At 38.1% G+C, this 20,715-nt stretch overlaps 1 protein-coding gene across 2 annotated transcripts in view; it reads right to left on the reverse strand.

Annotated features, from left to right (window-relative positions):
- The window catches only part of actr5 (actin related protein 5), a 105,922-nt gene that overhangs the window by 40,730 nt on the left and 44,477 nt on the right, over window positions 1-20,715 (reverse strand). For both annotated transcript variants that reach the window (XM_052135535.1, XM_052135536.1), the window contains exon 3: window positions 14,674-14,843. In XM_052135535.1, coding sequence (XP_051991495.1) covers window positions 14,674-14,843 — 170 coding nt within the window. The remainder of the gene's footprint in view (window positions 1-14,673; window positions 14,844-20,715) is intronic.

Genomic DNA, 20,715 nt, shown 5'->3' on the forward strand with positions numbered 1-20,715 from the left:
TGGAGGATAAATTAGGTGTATGCCTGGCTAAATAGATGAGTCTTTAGTCTAGACTTAAACTGAGAGAGTGTGTCTGCATCTCAAACAGTGTTGAGGAGACTATTCCATAGTTTAGGAGGGTGATTCTATAATTTAGGGTTCACTGCATGTCCACTGATGTTAAATATATTTATACAATCAAATTTCTTCAAACAAATTGCATTTTATGTGTAAACTTGCTTAATGAAATAAAATCACACAGACAATATGTGCAATATATTCTTCATTTTGCTTAAAATGTGCCATTATGGCCCTAAATGTACTGTTTTGTCCATGTCCGATTTCAATGTGAGAAAGTTGAGGGTCCAAAAACATCCATTAAAATCATTAAAATAAATCAATTATTTTTGCAATCATTTACAAATGTCTTAATATTAAAGGAAAATAATAGTTTCAAATATAAATTATTTATGTAAATACTTAAAATATATTAATTTATTCGTGTCCACAAAATGTTGGTCAACTATGTTACAAACAAAACCTCCCCCAGCAACTCAAAAATGGTTTGTCCCAAGACCATTTGACCAGCACCATGTGATGCCATTTTCCTCTGTGGAGGCCATTTCAAACACACCATGGTGAGTCTCCTCTCAGTTTTTTCAATATTTGATGTAGAAAAGCATATTGTCAATGGCCGTATTATTAACCATCAACTATGTTTTGTACATTGTCATGACTAAAAAGTTTTTATTATAATGAAATTTTGTGTTGAATTCTTACATTAACCTGCTCAAAAAAATGCTATGTGGTTAGCTAGGCTAGGTCCACCATTTCTGTTATGGGGAAGAAATATGGAAATTGTCAACTAAGTTATGGTCAACTAAATTACGGTCAACTATCTTTCAACTAAGTTACATCAGTGCTCTATGGCATATCATGATCATTAATTGTTATTTGTTATTTATATGTTATTTATATGGACTGAACATGTGTATATATATATATATATATATATATTATGTATGTAGATATATTATTTTACTTTTAAAAATGATACATTTAAATAGGTCTCCGCAGCTGAGAGACAGCGGAGATACAGGGCTCGCCGTGATCCAGATCCTGAAGGGCAGTATGTTTGGAGAAGCAGAGAGAGGCATGGCACAGGCTCCGGTCACAAGGAAAGGTTAAGACAGTGGCAGATATGAGTGAGAGAGAGAAAAGAAGAACAATGATGGTGTCAAAGAAATGGTCCCTATGAGAATAACAGCGAAGAAGAAAAAGGAAATAGAGTTAGGAGACATGCTGGAGATGTTTCAAGATCAATTGACCCATTTGAAACGGCACGTATTTAACATCAAAAGTAAATTTTCACATTACCGTGAATTGAGGCTAAATATGTCCAACAACGAATGTTTAATTCACGTTGATTTTTCCGAAAACTATTCATGTAAGCTTTCATCTGAAATACAAGCAATGCACTTCAACCAGAAACAAGCTACCCTCCACACAGGAGTTCTTTATGTTGGGGGGACAGCAGAGCACATGTGCTTTGGTACAATTTCTTCATCAAAAGAGAAGGGCCCTCCTGCCATATGGGCACATCTGTCCCCCATTCTCGATGAAGTCAAGGCCTCACATCCTTCTATTGAGGTGGTGCATTTCTTTAGTGATGGCCCTACAACACAATATAGGCAGAAGGGAAATTTCTACCTCTTGACCACAGAGCTGGTGAACCGTGGCTTCAAAAGGGGAACATGGAATTTTTTGAAGCGAGCCACGGGAAAGGTGCTCCCGATGGAGTGGGAGGTCTCCTGAAACGGACGGCTGACAGGCTTGTAAGCCAGGGGCATGATATCGGATCAGCAGAGGACTTATACAGTGCTTTGTTTGATAGTGGTACTGTACGAGTGTTCTACATCTCTCAAAATCTTGTGAATGAATTCCTCAAGAAGATGCCAAGTTCTCTGCCAGCAGTGCCTTCAACCATGAGAATACATCAGGTGGTCACAGGGTCCTTGGGAAAGCTTCTCTATCGAGATGTAAGTTGCCCTTGTACCACCAGGTAAATGTTTGAGTGCCAGTGTGAAGACACACATGCCTTCAGCTTTGAGGTTCAGCCATCAACCCCTGCACTGCCTCTAGTACACTCAAACAAGGACAATGAAATTCTGTGGAGTCCTCAGATGATTGGACAGTGGTGTGTTGTGACCTATGAGGAGACAATTTACCCTGGCACCATTCAGGAAATCACAGAGACTCATGTGCAGGTGAAGTGCATGAGTAAAGTTGGACGTGCAGTGAACCGCTTTTTCTGCCCCCTGAGAGATGATGTGCTCTGGTACTTGTTTGAAGAGGTTTTCACCAAAAGCAACTTTGCTAATTCAATTCTGTCTCATGAATAAAATGTTGTCCATGGTTAACAATATGTCCAGTCAACTAGGTTACTTGTGTCAACTGTGTGATTTTCATTGTCACCTAGGTTACACTTAGATTTTTAAAGTTAAAATGGCCAATATTGATGTTTCTGACATTTTTAAGCATTCTACTTATTTGCATAGGTTGGAGTTTACTATAACATCTTTTTTAATTATCAAAAACAACTTTAATGGAGATTTATGATGAAAAACATCCTTGTCCATAAGGACAGTTATAAATGCATTGCATGTTCATCTTTAAAAAAAGGTTAATTATGAAAATCATTTTAAATAACAAATGTATGTGTGGCAGAAATAGACTCAAGAGCCTTCTAAATTGCATTTAATTTCAAGTGCAAGACTGAATTGCATGGTTTGTATAACACCCTGTTTGTCCGTAACATAGTTGACAAACTCTGAAGTAAAAACATGTTTTTAATTAAAAAAAATGTAAAAACAGTTAATATTTAAGCTCTGCAGATAACAGATATGTAACACTGAATTAATATACTATTTTGAGACACTTAATGTTCCACTGAGGAAGGACAGTGCTCTTGTGCTTTTTTGCTGACATGAAATGTACCCTAAATTAGAGAATGACCCAGGAGCCAAATATGAAAAGGATCTTCCTCCTTTAGTGGATTTTGATATTCTAGGAACTATTAATAGGCCAGAATTTTGCGATCTCAATGAACGTGTTGGAATATAGCGTGGTAGAAGATCACTTAAGTACTTCGGAGCTAGACCATTCAAAGCTTTGTACGTAGTTAACAGAATTTTAAAATCAATACGGAATTTAACAGGTAGCCAATGTAACGATGATAAAATGGGGCTAATATGATCATATTTCTTGGTTCTCGTCAGCACTCTGGCTGCTGCATTTTGAACCAATTGAAGTTTATTTATTGATCTTGCTGGACATCCTCCCAGTAATGCATTACAATAATCTAGTCTTGAGGTCATGAACGCATTAATTAGTTTTTCGGCATCAGCAACCGACAGCATATGCCTTAATTTAGCATTATTTCTTAGGTGGAAGAATGCTGTTCTACAAACATTTGTAATTTGATTTTCAAAGGACAGATTGGTATCAAATATAACACCTAAGTTCTTCGCTGTTGAAGATGATGTAACAGTACATCCATCTAGGGTCAAATTATATTTTAGCGGCTTATTTTTAGAGGTTTTTGGTCCAATAATTAGAACCTCTGTTTTGTCAGAATTGAGTAGAATGAAATTTCTGGCCATCCAATCTTTTATTTCATTAATACACTCTGCTAATTTTGAGAATTGTGAAATCTCATCAGGTTTTGATGAAATATAAAGTTGTGTATCGTCAGCATAGCAGTGGAAACTTATTCCACGATTCCTGATAATATCTCCCAGGGGAAGCATATACATGGAGAAAAGCAGAGGCCCTAAAACTGATCCCTGTGGCACTCCATATTTTACTTTTGTTTGGTTTGACAATTCCTCATTTACATAGACAAAGTGGTAGCGGTCTGCTAAATATGACCTAAACCATGCTAATGCAACTCCACAAATTCCAACATAATTCTCTAGCCTATTCAAGAGAATGTCGTGATCTATCGTGTCGAATGCAGCACTAAGATCTAAAAGCACTAGAAGAGAAATGCAGCCGCGATCAGATGATAAGAGCAAGTCATTTGTAACTCTGATAAGTGCAGTCTCTGTACTGTGATGAGGCCTAAATCCTGATTGAAATTCTTCATATATACTATTTCTCTGTAGAAATGAACATATTTGGGAGGATACTACCTTTTCTAGTATTTTTGACATAAACGGGAGATTTGAAATTGGTCTATAATTAGCAAGTTCTCCAGGATTAAGTTGTGGCTTCTTAATTAGCGGTTTGATAATTGCCATTTTAAAGTTTCTTGGGACATGTCCTAAGCATAGCGAGGAGTTAATGATATTAAGAAGAGGTTCTGATATTACAGGAGATACCTCTTTTAAGAGCTTAGTTGGTATAGGATCTAACAAACAAGTTGTGGCTTTTGATGTTTCGATAAGTTTTGTTAGCTCTTCATGACCTATGATAGCGAAGGATTGAAGTTGCACATGAGGGAAATTATTCGACACTGTTTTCTGAGGTGCTATGACAGATGATTGCATAATTCCAATTTTATTTCTGATTATTTCAATTTTATCTGTGAAGAAATTCATAAAGTCATTACTCTTGAGCTGTGACGTAATATCTGGTTCGGTTGAGGCTTTATTCCTAACCAATTTAGCCACAGTACTGAATAAACATCTAGGATTGTTGTGGTTATTTTCTATGAGTTTACTAAAATATGCTGACCTGGCAGCTTTGAGTGCGTGTTTGTAGCTACAGACACTATCCTTCCATGCACCCTGAAATACTTCTAATTTTGTATTTTTCCACATGCGCTCCATTTTTCGAGCTGCTCTCTTGAGAGCATGAGTGTGATCATTGTACCATGGTGCAGGGCTTATTTCTTTAATTTTCTTTAATCGAATTGGGGCGACAACATCAAGGGTGCTAGAGAAGACTGCATTTAAATTTTTTGTTATTTCATCAAGTTCTTCTGGGCTTTGGGGTTTATTGAGTATATGAGATAGATCTGGAAGAGTATTAGTGAAGCTATCTTTAGTGGTCGAAAGAATAGTTCTACCTGAACGATAGCGTGGCGTAGATTGAGTAACATTAGCTGATTGCAGCATGCAAGAGACGAGGTAATGATCCGAGATGTCATTGCTCTGCTGCAGAATTTCTATATTATCAACATCAACTCCATATGAAAGAATTAAATCTAGCATATGATTATGGCGATGAGTTGGTCCTGTTACATTTTGTCTGACTCCAAGAGTTGAGAATATCGATAAATGCTAATCCCAATGTATCATTTTCATTATCAATGTGAATGTTGAAGTCACCAACAATTAAGGCTCTATCTACAGTAACTACAAGATCTGATAAAAAATTTGCAAATTCACTAAGGAAATCTGAATAAGGCCCAGGTGATCTATACACTGTAGCAAGGGTAAAGGACGACAGAGAATTTTTATTTATATTTGTATTTGACGGTGTCTCCTTAAGAATTATTAGTTCAAAAGACTTACATTTATATCCTGTCCTCTGAGTAACACCAAAAACTTCACTCTAAATTGTAGTAACACCACCTCCTCGACCCTTCAGACGAGGCTCATGTTTATAACAATAACCTGGGGGAGTAGATTCATTTAAACTAATATATTCATCCGGTTTAAGCCAGGTTTCAGTCAAACAGAGCGCATCCGATCTATGATCTGTAATCATTTCATTGACAATTAGTGCTTTGGTAGAAAGAGATCTAATGTTTAGTAGCCCTATTTTTATATGATGTACATTTTTAATTTGTTTGTTTTGTTCAAGTTTGACCTTAATCAAATTTTTTCTAAATGATTTAGTGAGGGTTTTGTGTTTGGTAGTTCGGGGAACAGACACAGTCTCTATGAGATATCTAGGTGATACAGTCTCTATGTGTTGTAGTTTATGTGACCTGTGTGACGTCTCAAGGCAGCTAGCAGACGTTCGGATTAACCAGTTTGTCTGCTTCCTGACCTGGGCCCCATTTAGTCAATTAATATCATTATTAAGTCTATGAGCCAAATTACTAGAGAGGAGAGCGGCACCTTCCCTGGAGGGATGGAGTCTGTCTCTCTATAGCAGGTCAGGTCTACCCCAAAAACTTTTCCAATGGTCTATAAATCCTATTTTATTCTGCAGACACCACTCAGACATCCAGCCATTCAGTGACACTAATCTACAATAAACCTCATCACCACGATGAGCAGGGAGGGGACCAGAGCATATTACAGTGTCTGACATCGATTTTGCAAATTTGCACACCTCTTTAACATTATCTTTAGTGATCTCCGACTGGCGAAGCCGGACATCGTTAGTGCCGACATGGATAACAATTTTAGAAAATCTACATTTAGCATTAGCCAGCACTTGTAAATTTGATTTGATGTCAGACGCTCTGGCCCCTGAAATGCAATTAACAATAGTGGCTGGAATCTCTATTTCCACGTTCCTTACAATAGAATCACCGATAACAAGGGCTCTTTCAATATGATTCTCAGTGGGTGTATCACTGAGTGGGGAGAATTTATTGGAAACCCTAACAGGAGAGGGAGAGTGGTGTCTCTTTGCTGAACGAGTATGCCGCCGAGACGTCACCCAAATGCCCTGCTGCAGGGGCTCTATAACCGGAACCAAAGTGTGTGTGTTGCTCTCTGTACTGCCCGCATCCGAAACAGTATCTAACGGCTTCTCTTTCTCACTGAACTCTAACGGATGCGAGTCTCTAACTCATTAACCTTCTCCGTCAGCCTGACTAATTCCTTACGTTTATCACAAGTGAATCCCTCACTGCTGACGGAGGGGGCTATTTTAAACATGTGACATGCAATGCATGAACAAATAACATGAGCCGATGCCATGACTTACCGCAAATTGTTCGTTGTTCCTGAGCGGTGAGGGTTTTGAGATTGATTTGAATCCCTCACAAAATGGTTTGTTGTTGGTGGTGGTTGTTCTGATAAGCGGTGCTTTGAGATCGATGCAATAATCTGTGTACCGCAGAGGAGAAAAACGGTGCGCGCTGAAAAAATGCACGCAGTTTAACCGCTGATAAAAATAGAACGCGGATACAGGTGGAATATGCGCGCAGTTGAATCCCGATAAGAGAATAATACGGGAAGACCCGATGCGTGCTTAAAAATGGCAGATGTTTAAGGATTAAAGGCTACAAACACAGACTCTAGCTAGGTGTCAGCAGCAACCGGTAAAATACACGCAGATGAAACGGGAGAAAAAGCGGAAGAATCTGAAACGCGGTAAAATGACAAAGGATATAACTATGAACGATGTGGTAAAATGACAAAGGATATAACTATGAACGATGACTATAACGTTGAACGTATGAGAATAAGCAGTGATAAGCAGGCCACAAACAAACTCTCCCAGTGTAAAAAACAGTGTAAAAAAATAATAACAACACTTTTATTTCCTTTGAGTGACAACATACAATTGTCTCTGTGAAAAAGAAACTTGTGCAGGTAAAACAATTAAAATATATAACCAGCCATGAGAAGAATTTGATTTCTCAATTAATGGAACAGTATGGGACTATAATCAAAGACAAAATGACAGATAATGTTACCGTAAGAAAAAAAAGAAGTAAAGCACCGCTTTAATGCGGGTATCAAGGACAAGCAAGATGTGATGAACTTGAAATCCTGTTGGAAAAACGTAAAGCGAAAGAGAGAAAAAAAAAAAAGATGCTGCCCTGGAGAGGAGAGGCACTTTTCTCATGGGAGGAGGTCCACCAGCAAGTGAAATGGATCTGATGTCTCAAAAAATCATCCAGACCATCCCGCAACAAACATCTCCCTTATCTAACCCATTTGACGATGATGCCATTGCGGACCAGCCAGACCCACTAACACCAACCTACAATAGTATGTTCCTACATTTCAATTAGGAAACAGCAACAATTTAGTCATTTTTGACTCGATAAACAGGGTATATACAGCAATCCTTAAGTTAAATTTACTACTTTTTAATACCTTTTTTACTACCTTCAGAATTTTTTTTAAAACCATCACGACACTGAATTGCAAGTGTTAATCAGCGACCTTTCTATTATTTACACAGATTTTGACATATATAACATACAAAAAAGAATAGATTTAGAGACTGATGTTGACAACATATTGCACATATTTATTTCACTTAGTAAATAAAAATAAAACAAACTACATAAAATGTGCAATGGAGAAAATGGATAGTTCCAGCACACTGGCTGGCATTCACTGCAAGTTGATGCATTACAAACTGGCATCTTCTATGAACTGTTGCTGATTCACAAACTGGCATCCACTACATGAACTGGTGAACTATTGTTTGCACTTGTGCTATAGCCCTAATATGAACTTGTGGGCATAAAATCCTATGGAAAGTGCCTTAATTCCATGGCCTTTTCCTCAATAGTTTTGTCCATTTTGACCAGTTCCTCTTTTTTCTCCTTGTGTCTCCTTCTAAGTGTGTTTGATTTGGTGATTAGCTGGGCCATTTTTGACCCAGCTTTCCCTCTGCCTCCTCGGCCAATTTGTTGGCATCATTTTCAAGGATGGCACAGACTTCGTCCAGGACTCTGCGTTGCTGCTTGAGCTCCTGTAGTTCATCCTCTGCGGCCTTCCTTTTCTGTGTTTGAGTATCACTCTCCCTCTTTTTACGCTCTTGCTCCAGGTAGAGCCTGTACTGGGACCTTGCTGAGGCCACAGAAGCCAGCAGTTCCTTGGTTAAAGGCACCTTGAGGACACCACCACAGCTACTGACATTGTCACAGATTAACCTCAGTGCCTCCAAGGATTCACCTAGAAGGTTACAGGTTTCCACCTCCTTGTTAATGGAGAAGCCCCTCTCCACGGTGGCTTGTCCATGTGAAAGAAGTAAAACGCTCTGGCAGAATCTCAACAGGATCTCAAATAGATCTCAACATTCACAAAGGTTGGTTAAGGAGAAGCATTACTGCATACACATTTGATTTCAATTAATAATTGGTAATTCAGCAATTAAATTTAGTGTTTTTTTTTCCAACAACAAAACCTGAGCCAAATATTACATTTCTTTATTACATGGCTTGGTAGAATTCCAATGTAGAATGCGGTCTGTTATTTCTTGATAACAGACGCTGCTTAGTGTAACAGAGCGTTGCCATGAAAAACAGAGCGTTGCCATGGACACAGTTCAGAGACGGAACGGACCATTTTCTTTAGCGGAAGCAAAACAATCGTTTTTAAATCAATAAACAGCTTTTTAAATCAATATTTTGAGTCAAATTATTGATTTATTTGGTAGGTAGCCATGTAATAAGCGGGATAATGTATAGCGAGGCGGTCGTTATAGCGAATACCACCCCTTCAGGCTGATTAAGATCCCTACGCTTCGGGCTCCTAGTCATCCTGTCGGGGTGGTAGCATTCGTTATAACAACCGCCTCGCTATACATTATCCCTTACATAACTGTGATAAGTTGTTGAATTTAACAAAATACTAAAAACACAATTTTCTTGTACCTTGAGCTATACCCCACAGGTCAATAAATGCAGGTGGGCCTACATGTTTCATTCAAGTAACTGCAGGACTTTGGCCAATTTTATTATTTTGTGTAACCAACAGTAAATTAGCCAACATCATCCTATAATATACAAAATCTTTGTGAATAAATAACTCTTCAAATGAGTGATCACAGGATAGAGCGCAAGTAGGGCTATATAAAAAATAACTTACCTTTATGTGATGCAACAAATCTTTGGCCCTTCCATGTCCCAGAAACTGAGATCCAAAGTATCTGGATTGGACACGGTCGTCCTCCCAGTATCGAACATGGATGTCAAGCTGTTTTTTCTTTGACTCCTGATTGAGGCTCTCATCAAACATCAACACGAATGGCCCAGCGTTGTTGATGCCATCAACAAGCTGTTTTTTGAAGAACGATGCTAATCCAAATCTGATGATGTACCCGGTTTTGTCTTTACCACACGTGAATGACTTCGCGATGTCAGAGTCTGGAAACATTTCTTTAAACAGCTCCGAAAATCCTTCATTGGAGTTCAATGAGTGGTGTTTAACTGCAGTGTTCAGACACCACAGAGCCTCTGCGCGCAGTGTTGGTGTGGCGCCCATGGCCACCCGGAGGTCAGACGTTGCTAGAGCCGTAGCGTTGGCCAGTAGGCCAACAGTGGCACTAATTTGCGGCGGTGGTGGTGGTGGAGGTGCAGCCGCACAGACAGCTGAGATTGGTAGAATTAACTGCTCTCTCCGAGAACGCATTCCATTTTTATGTTTAGTGGATCGCATATGCGACCGAAGTGCGTAGCTCCCATCCAGTTGACATTGATGGTTTTTTTACACACCGAACAATAAGCCTGCCTGTTATTCCCTACTACAGGCCTGAGCCAGACCTTAAACGCTGGGTCGTTCACCCAGCTACCAGAAAACTTGCATTTGCCCATGAAGACGACGATGGTTGTCCAGTCGTTGAAGATATGCCTTGAAGCAAGTCTTAAATAAAACGTAAGCCAGCCACTTCTGTTGAGCGCGCAGTGTTCTGAGATGATGCCGAACGACCACTGAATATGACGTCAGCGTCAAACATAAGTTGAGACGGAGACGAAAGATCTTTGATTATGTGCGGAGATATGCTAAAGCCCATATTTAAACGAAATAACGCGAACGTAGATATAATTTCAATCAGAATTAGGACACCTGATAGTCTGAAAAAAATAATACCTAATTTGGAAAAAATAATACCTCTGAGACCACATTTAACACTTTTAATGGCCTTAAATTTGACACTTTTGATTTATCACTTTTTAATACTTTTTAAAACCCCGCGGACACCCTGATAAAGCCAAGATAATTTCATAAAACACGTTTGTTTGTCTTTTAGATACGAATAATGGAGATGTAGCATCTGTGTCTTGCGCGCATGCCACAAACGTACATGCCAGTAAGCCAAAACATGTGCTCACACCACCTCTACTAAACGTGTCAGAGATGCTCAGCATCCAGGGCCCTCGAAGTGCCGACTTGTCATTTTGAATTACTACAATTGGAGAAAGAGAAAAATATAATTTCGATCGACACTTCAAAGATAAAGAGAGAGGTGCTTCTACAATGGGAAATACAGCAACTTCAAAAAGACAAACTTTGCAGAGAACTAGAACCTTTTCAAATAGTTTTGAATTCAATCTATAGAATTGGATGAAAATAGTCCAATTTAAAATTACAAGTAACAGTGTTCAAACAATATTTTGTTGTATTTAGTTGTTTATTTGTTGAACAGTATTGTTTGTAAATGATATTGTATCTCACTGTATTGTCAAATTAATATTACATGAATTGTAATAAAGATCAAGGCAACAATTTTAAATTAGTCATCTTATTTGTGCAAAGGATATTCAAGCAATTAATTTGAATTAAAAATGTTTTCAAATCAATATTAATAATTTATTGTATTGAAAGTATATTGCAGTGCATTGATATGTACATAGTTTCATTCTCTCGTGTTTACATATTTGACATTTTTAAATGCCACATAACACAAAATATGCAGTGAAATGGTTCTCAATTAGAGTTCTCCGGACAGCACTGCTCTCCTGCTGTGCATCCTCTCGACCCTCATTTGGGTGATCCTCTTCAAACTCCTGTAGTAGCTCATCTCAAAGTCATTTCCCAAAGTTGTATAATACTGCCCCGGCAACAATGACCGTCAGTGTTGTCAAGCTTTTTTCGAAGCCCATTCTGCATGCAAGGAAACCTTTTTTCCAAACATTCTCTCCACAAGACCTCTTGCTACAATGTGGTAGGAGTTGTAGCACTTCTCAGCTGGTGTTATAAGGTTCAAGTGTGGGGTCATCAGGTAGGCACGATTATCGCCAGGTGACCCTGGAATGCATGGCTTTCAAGCAACGCACACAGGTTACTATTGTCAAAGATCCTGCTGTCATGTGTTGGTCCTGGCCATCGAGCCACAGTGTTGGTGATTTGGGCCTTCCCATCATGCACGACTTGAACACTGATGGAACAGTAGCCCTTCTTGTTGCGAAACAACTCTCCATTTTCTCCACCAGGGTTCTGAATCCGAATGTGGATGCAGTCAATCACTCCTATAACTCCAGGAAAACCAGCTCTCATATAAAATCCAACCAGTGTTCTGCCTGTCAGTGCAAATCTTATATACTGAACTTTCAGAGTTGCAATTGTCCATGATACCCTTCCAACCATTCTGCTCAGTTGATTTATTAAGTCCCATCCACAATCAGTGGCATAAAAGCACAAGGCTATCAGAAGCTGGAGCAATGGTGGTATAGCTGCATTTCGGTCAAGGCTATGATTAATTAGGGGTCCAATTTTTTGATTCTTTGTTGAATCTATACTTTATTTTTTAATTCCTCAGTCATAAAACTCAACAGGGTTCAGTCTGTCCCGTATTTTTCTTTTCGAGGTACTTTCATTGTCCCCAACCAACCAAAAAAGTGCTGCCATTTTCTTTATTTAAACCTCATCAGCTGCAAGTTTAAAGTTAATCCTTAACTGAAATTTTTATCTGAGTTTAAAGTAAAGGAGCATCAGGATTAAAGTTCATCTAGATTTACTGTGAAATTTATATCAGGATTAAAATAGTTTAAATTTAACCATGATTATTTTTAATCTCAGTTTAAGGTTAATTCTTATTGGTGCAACACACCCTAAACCTTTATTTTCGCTGTTTCAAAGAGGACTTTAGAATTGTTATACGTTTCTAATATATTAAGAAATGAGAGAGTATATTCCTGCACATATTCTTTAACTTGGAATATTCATTATATTTAAATAGGAATGTTTGGTATTGCATCTTATAAAGGTTTGGTTGATATATATACCTGCAGAACTGTGGTCTGGGGTACAGTTCATGCGAACTCCAGTACAGTTAGCTGTTGATATGAACGCAATGGCAGAAGGGAAACCGCTTGTGATGACATCTAATTTTAATCTTTGCATGCTCGTGAACGCAATTATTACGGTATAATGGATTTCTAATTCCTGTTTGTGTCCAAATACACCACCTTCAGAGAGCAGCTCACGTTCTTCACATCACTTGCAATGCATCCGCAGGCTTGCAGTAGACAAACGCTAATATTCATCACATCACTGCACATTCAATGCATCTGCAGGAAACAAACACAAGTGGATGCTCTGTGCATGGCGAATTTTGGTGGTAAATCCAAAGAGACCAACTTTAAAACTTAATTTAACACGGTGACGTCTTCTCAAGTTGTTGCCTAGTTACACTGTAAATAGCAACCGCTTGTACTCACATTGATGACGTAATCGGACAGAGGTTCGGACCCAAATAATGTGATGTAAACACAGACCAGCATGGGCAGTTGGAGGGGGAGGAAACAAACTCAGATTCAGTCCAACCAATTGAACCAAGTGTGAAAGCACCCTTATAAACAGTACATTTGATTTTCAGGTGTCTGAATCATTGTTCTCTAAACATAAAAAAATATGAGGTTTTATTGTTATATGTGTGCTTTGTCTTTCAGATGTTCTTTGTTAAATTTCCTAATGCATTATTGTCAATGTGGTGCTTGGAATTACTCAATAAAAAAAGCAAATATCCAAGAGATAAAGTGTGTTCTTTGACCCTATCAATCAATGTAAAGACTTTTCAAATAATAATGTATAAAAAAGCACCTGCTTGAAATCTGTCTCCAAATGCACCCTCATGGAATTGCTGACTAGTGCCCCATCGGTCTGCACTTGCTTAAATCACCAAAGCATTCGGAGAAGGAACGCAAGGGGTTTAGGTGCCATTTGGGACGGGGCCTTGGTGATTGGTTTCATGAAAAAAAATGACTGGAATGTAATTTACAAATTATTAAGCGCTGAACCCCCATTTCGTTCTTCTGTTCCTGTTTTCTGTAATGACCTCCAAAATTTTTTTGTTTGTTTTGATTTCTATTTAACTGTTTTTTGTTCCCTTATTAAGTGTCATTGAGAAGTTTTTTGTGTGACAGAGTTCACCCAAAAATTTAAATTGTCATAATTTACTCCCCTCATGTTTGTTTTAAAAAAAAATAAAAAATCTGCTGACAAATTAAGTGTTACATTTTCATAACGTATGAAGTTTGAGTAAAAGACCCGAGAAGAAAGCACTGCGTTTATATGTTGTAAACAGCATTTTCGCTTATTCATGAAATTATATATATACATATATATGTGTAAGTAAAAACATCAGATGCTCACAAAAAATAAATAAAATGAATACCAAATACAATGTGACTCGATCAATGATAAGTGGATATACAAGATGCATAGAAAAATAATCATGGAGAAAATGTGACACTACCACAGATAATTTCTTGTCATGCTGGGACAGTCTCTAGTAACAAAGGGGAACAATCACAGCTGTCCTTTAGGCACAATGTCAGTTTTAGTGACCATTTATTTACATTACATTTTTGAATAAATTGTACACATAAAGCAAGTACAGGACATGTCTGTGATTGGTTTCAATTTCCCACCGTCACAAAATATATGTGGTAAATGTTAAATTTTTACATATTTTGAGTAGATCGAAATGAAATGCAGTAATTGACACTTTTCACAATTAGTTAATTGTGGCAGCTTTAATTGTTATCTCAAATATTTATTCAAATAATTATGTATGAATGTCTTTGAGATGTGTGTGTTTTACCGTGCTGGTAGTCGAGTGCGATGTAGCTGTGCTGGTGCAGTAGCTCCTCCATGCGACTCTGTGTTATGGCGGCCTGATGTGCGGGGTATTTCAGCTGTACCAATCTCTGCAGATAAGCTGCCGCCTGACCACCACCCACATTCACACGCTTACAGTTCACTGCGTCCAGCCTACAATATCAACAAATCATCCATTTACAAACATCATAAAGTCTCTGCATTATTTTGAATATTTAAGTATATCTAAAGTAAATGATCAGTGGATTATTAGCATTTCAATATCTGGGGCTTTATGTATAAAACTTTGCCTAGATTTCAGTCCAAAACTGTATGCACAAGAGTTCAGATTTTCAGAAGTTGCAAACTTACCTAACTATTTACACAAAAACACTGCTCAACAGCAGTGGTATTTTTTTAGGAATGTCCCTGATATAATTTAAGCCATGCGATCAAACCGGTGTGGGTGTGTGTGTCTGTAATCTAGACTTGCGCTGCTGTTTACTAGGAGAGAGGGGCTGTGGCAGTTGTAATTGACCTTGAGACGCCACAGCAAATATGATTTTCACTTAACCATTTGCTCCAAGAGCAAAGGAAAAAGCCCACTATGACATCTGAATGACTTTGAGCGGTGGATTATGAAAGTCAGATGGGAGAAGATACCAAATTTACAGTCACTCTCTCAGCAGCTGAAATTGGAGCCCCCTCGCACCTGTGGTAATTCATTTTTTAAAACTAATTCCAGGGCAATATAACACAAAGAATAATATTATAAACTTACTCAATATTTAAAAAAAAATTATCATATAAAAAAGTTTGCAAGATTTATGCTGCTAAATAAGGTAGAAATGCACAGTCTATAATGAAAGAGCTGCTCAAAACGGTATTTTCAATGTTACAATATATTTATTTTTATGTTGCCAACAACCAAATAATCACAGAATTAATGGAATAAAGGTTTAAAGCCATTGCCATTTGGCTGTTTTTATGCTGCATTTCCTTTGACCATGGTTATCCATTTATGTGTGATCTCAATCCCAATAAAAACATCTCATGTAACCACATCAATTGGATTAGAATGGCCACATCTGATTTAAATTTCATTCGGATTGTAAGGCGTGGTGTAACATTTTTTCCATGTAAACACTTGATTGGATTGCTTTGTGAAACTGGGATGATCTGCGCATGTTCAGTACTGACACAGTAATGGCCTGATGACGTTTCACACACAACGACAACCTTTCATTACAGTGGGCATATTTGTGACCATCAGCATAAAGCAGCAACAGCCGTGAATGGAGAAACACCCGTTAAACTACATCAATAAAATCATCCAAAAGTTGCTTTTTATCCATGCCAATTGCCAAGAAATGTGTTTAAATATCCAAAGTCAGCAGAAATATTGCTAGATTTGACTTTCAAGGGCATTTAAATATATTTGCTTCATGATTCATCACAGTACCCCGGCCAGTCTGACGTGTGATCGGCGAGCACACACACCCAGCACAAAATCACCGTAAACATCTCTCATTCAGGAGTTACAAATGTTTGTTGTTTTCTGGTCTAACTTGGTCAATATATTACTAAACCTCTGTGATGATCCCGCCTATATGAAAGATCTGTTTTTAGCTCAGAATGAAAACACAAAAAGCAACCTATGCAAATTATAAATTATTACTATTGTGTTTTATTGAAGTTGTCATGCATATGTTGTCTTTTTGTAGCGTTCGTTTAAAAAAAATATCCAGCATTCTTCTATATCAACCTACTGTGTAAATATGACTATTTTTACATTGTAATCTGGTGGCGTGAATAAATTCTGTGTACACACAGTGTACGGCCGTGGCCAAAACAATGATACGCGTTTCATAAGTTTTAAAGGCTTTTATTGGCAAAAAACACTAAAATATGCAAAGTGTCAATATTTACAGTGTTGACACTTGTTCTTCATAACCTCTGCAATTCACTCTGGCATGCTGTTTATCAACTTCTGGGCCGAATCCTGACTGATGGCGATCCATTATTGCCTTATTAGTGCTCTGATTTGATCACAATTTGTTGGCTTCTGTTTGTCTGCTCGCCTTTTGAGGATTGACCAAAATTTCAAATGTAATGATCTCCGAGCCACTTCATTATCACTCTTGCCTTGTGACATGGTGCTCCACCATGCTGGAAAATGCACGGATCATCACCAAATTGCTCCTGGATCATTGGGAGAAGTTGCTCTTGCAGGATGTTTTGATTCTTTATACAAGGCAGTGCTTTTGGGCAGAAATGTGAGAGCCCACTCCCTGTGATGAAAAGCAACCCCACACATGGATGGTCTCAGGATGTTGGCACGACACAGGACTCATGGTAGCGTTCACCTTTTCTTCTCCGTACTATCGATTTTCCAGATGTCCCGAACAGTCAGAAGGGGGCTTCATCAGAGAAAATATCTTTGCACCAGTCTTCTGCTGTCCAATCCTTGTACTTCCTGCATAATTTCAGTCTGTACTTGATGTTTTTCTTGGAGAGATGTGACTTCTTTGCTGCCCTTCTTGACACCAGGCCATTGTCCAAATTCTTCGCCTCACTGTGTGTGCAGATGCACCAACCTGCTGCCAATTTTGAGCAAGCTCTGCACTGGTGGTTACACTATTGCATAGCCGACTCCTCAGGAGTCATTTTAATAGACTGTCCTGGAGCCTGCTGGACACTCTGGGACGTCCTGAAGCCTTCACTGCACTTGAACCTCTCTTTGAAGTTCTTGATGATCCGGTAAATGGTTCTTTCAGGTGCAATATTTTTTGCAGCAATTTCCTTGCATGTGAGGGCATTTTGATGCAAAGCGATGATGGCTGCACATCTTTCTTTAGAGGTAACCATTTCTAACAAGAACACGATGATTGGAAGCACTTCTTCCCTCCTTTTATAGCAAACCGTCTGCTTTTATAATCCAATCAGAATAATGGAGTGATTTCACCTGACTAGTACTTGTTCAAACTTTCCCAGGTGCTGTTGATATGATTAGTGAAATGATGTTGGCTGGCCATTTTGTGCCAGGACCAAAAAACAGTGAAATTTGGGTTTTTGTGATCAAGTTCATTTTTTTGGCTTTTTGCTTTTTATTGAATCTTTTTGCAATTATTTAAAATGCATCTGATCACCCTGCACAATAATCTAGAAACAATGTGAATCAACACCACAACAACTGAAGCAGAAACATTCGCGAAACAAATGTATGTCACTGCCAATACTTTTGGCCACGGCTGTACACCGTCACAATAGCAGTTCCAATCTGATGCTTGATACATATAACCGCTCACATGAATTAAAGTATAAAGTAAGTTTGGAATCATTAATCGGAATTAAAACAATGTTTCCATATAAATGCAGCTAATGTATTAGGTAACATGTTAGTCCCTTTTCACCACTTCCGTCATCGTAACAACCCTATCGGCGACTATCCCATCGGTACTCGTACAAAAAAAAAAAAGGTACCGGGACATCCCTAATTTTATTAAATAAATATGTAGTGTGTAAAGTGAATGTCAATTACTACACAGAGAGCACGCGTGATGATCATGATGGGGTTTTCAATGTATGCGCAGCCGGCTTCACACATTTACTTTGAAGCACGCAGCACATGCAGTCTTGTATATTATTTCATTATTTCGCAGCCTTTGCAGTTTAATAATCTCACTAGGACATAACATGATTTTAATTTGTGATCTGCAGGGCTGCATGATATTGAGGAAAAGAGCGTTATACGATAAGATGTTGGATAATGCGATATTCAATATTCAAAGTGATAATCCTACTATATAATGATGTAATAGGAGTGTGTGGAACATCAGAATACCCACATTTAGATGGTTATTCAAAAGTAATATAGAAAGCAGAAGAAATTTTTTTTTTTATCTCTGGATTCATTTTTAAAATAAATATACATTCATACAGTATATAAAATGAATAAAAAAAATGTGTCTTATTCTTTCTTTACTGTGATGGGCCAGGCAAAACACAGAGGCTACAAAAGTCCAAACTGAACAAAATCCCAGATGCAGTTTATTGTGTAACCAGACCAAAACCCCAATTATAACCAGAAAAAAACTAAAAACATTTGGTTTGGCGCATAACACCTTACTTTAAACCTTAACAAGACCAAAATACACCAGGGACTCTTATATTAAAACATCTGCACTCCCAAACGCTCTCACAAACAGATAAGGTAAACAAAATGTGTATTCTTACAATCACTTACATTGTAAACACTACAAAGAGAACATTCCCATATAACAAAATGAGTAGTAGATCATCAACAGAAGCAATAGATGTAAATGTCCAGAATTCCATAATCCAGTATTATTAAAACAGACTTTTCCCCCTTTTCTCTATAAAAAAAAAAAAACTTCAAGCGGATCGGACATCATGCCTTGTGCTTTGTGTTAATGCATGCAGCAAGCTCATCTTAACATAAAGGGGGAAAAGAAATTGAATACACACTGGTGTGTGCGTATTCATACTGTATGCAAACACACAAAGTGACAATCGCATGCCCAGTTTTCTTCGCTAAGTCCATATATATTAAAAGTATTATAATCATTTATTAAATCGCAAGCCCTTGCGATATGCATATCATGATATGTACATTTGTGATATTTGATAAATTCAATACATCGTGCACACCTAGTGCTCTGAATGTTTACACAATCACAATTGTACATCTGACGGTATTAGTGTTTTTTTGTATCTGTACGAGTACAAGAACATAAGCACTATACCAGTATTGCGATACTGGTATAGGAATCGGGAAATCCCTATATTTTTCAATTGTTTTTCATAAGACTAAGAATGGGGTTATCAAATCAAAAACAAATCCCTTTATTGTCTCTCAACCATATACACAAGTGCAACAGTGGGTGAAATTCTTGGGTGCGGTTCCAAGCAACATAGCAGTCATGACAATTACAGTAAACATCTGATTTACACAACAGAGTTTACACATTTGTTACAAAACACAATATACAACTAATAATATACAATATACACAAAATAAGAAGACTGCATACAATAAAAATAATATACAGAATACACAAAATAAGAAGACTGTATACAATAAAAATACACTATTTTGATTGTATAGTGCATACATGTTGGTTGATAGTCAGTTGCCAGTGTGTTATTAAGAGAGGTATAAAATGTCCAGTCTGAGGCTAATAAAGTGCAGTGCTGATATATGTATCGTGATTGATCAAGAGTTCAAAAGTCTGATTACTTGAAGGAAGAAGCCGTCATGAAGTCGGCTGGTGCGGGTCCTGATGCTGCGATACCGCCTGCCTGATGGTAGCAGTGAGAACAGCCAATGACTCAGGTGGCTGGAGACTCTGATGATCTTCTGAGCTTTTTTCCCCACACCGCCTGGTATATATGTCCTAGAGGGAGGGAAGCTCAGATGATGTGTCTGGCAGTTCGCACCACCCTTTGCAGGGGTTTGCGGTTGTGGGCGGTGCTATTGCCGTACCAGGCAGTGATGCAGCCAGTCAGGATGCTCTCTACAGTGCTGGTGTAGAACCGTGTGAGGATGTGTGTTCATTCCAAACTTCTTCAGCCATCTCAGGAAGAAAAGGCACTGGTGAGCCTTCACTAATTCCTCAACCCCGAGGTTTCTGATGTAATTGGATATATATATATCGTGAAGGAGGGAACAAAACGAATTTATTCACACACATTATATATTTTCCTGTATAACGAAATACCCGACGGTTCAAGAATGCACGAATGAAGCTTATTTGCCAGAGAGATGTTCACAACTGTTGTAAAGCCATCTTTCAAAAAGTTGAACAACACATTTTAAATGCACTTATTTTTTTCCCGTTTCATTTGAACTTTTAGTTAAAATAAATACAAAATAATGTTCAAAGTTTGAAATCAAGGTGTCTTGCTTTATTGTGTAAGCTTAACCCTAACCATGTTTACTAAAAATGATCCCATAGTACCACCTTGCGTCCAACCAGCGGTAATACGGTCTTTGTTGTTTTCCTGCAGAGTTTTTTTTTTTTTT

Source organism: Xyrauchen texanus, chromosome 10, assembly GCF_025860055.1.
Source record: "Xyrauchen texanus isolate HMW12.3.18 chromosome 10, RBS_HiC_50CHRs, whole genome shotgun sequence".
NCBI lineage: Eukaryota > Metazoa > Chordata > Actinopteri > Cypriniformes > Catostomidae > Xyrauchen > Xyrauchen texanus.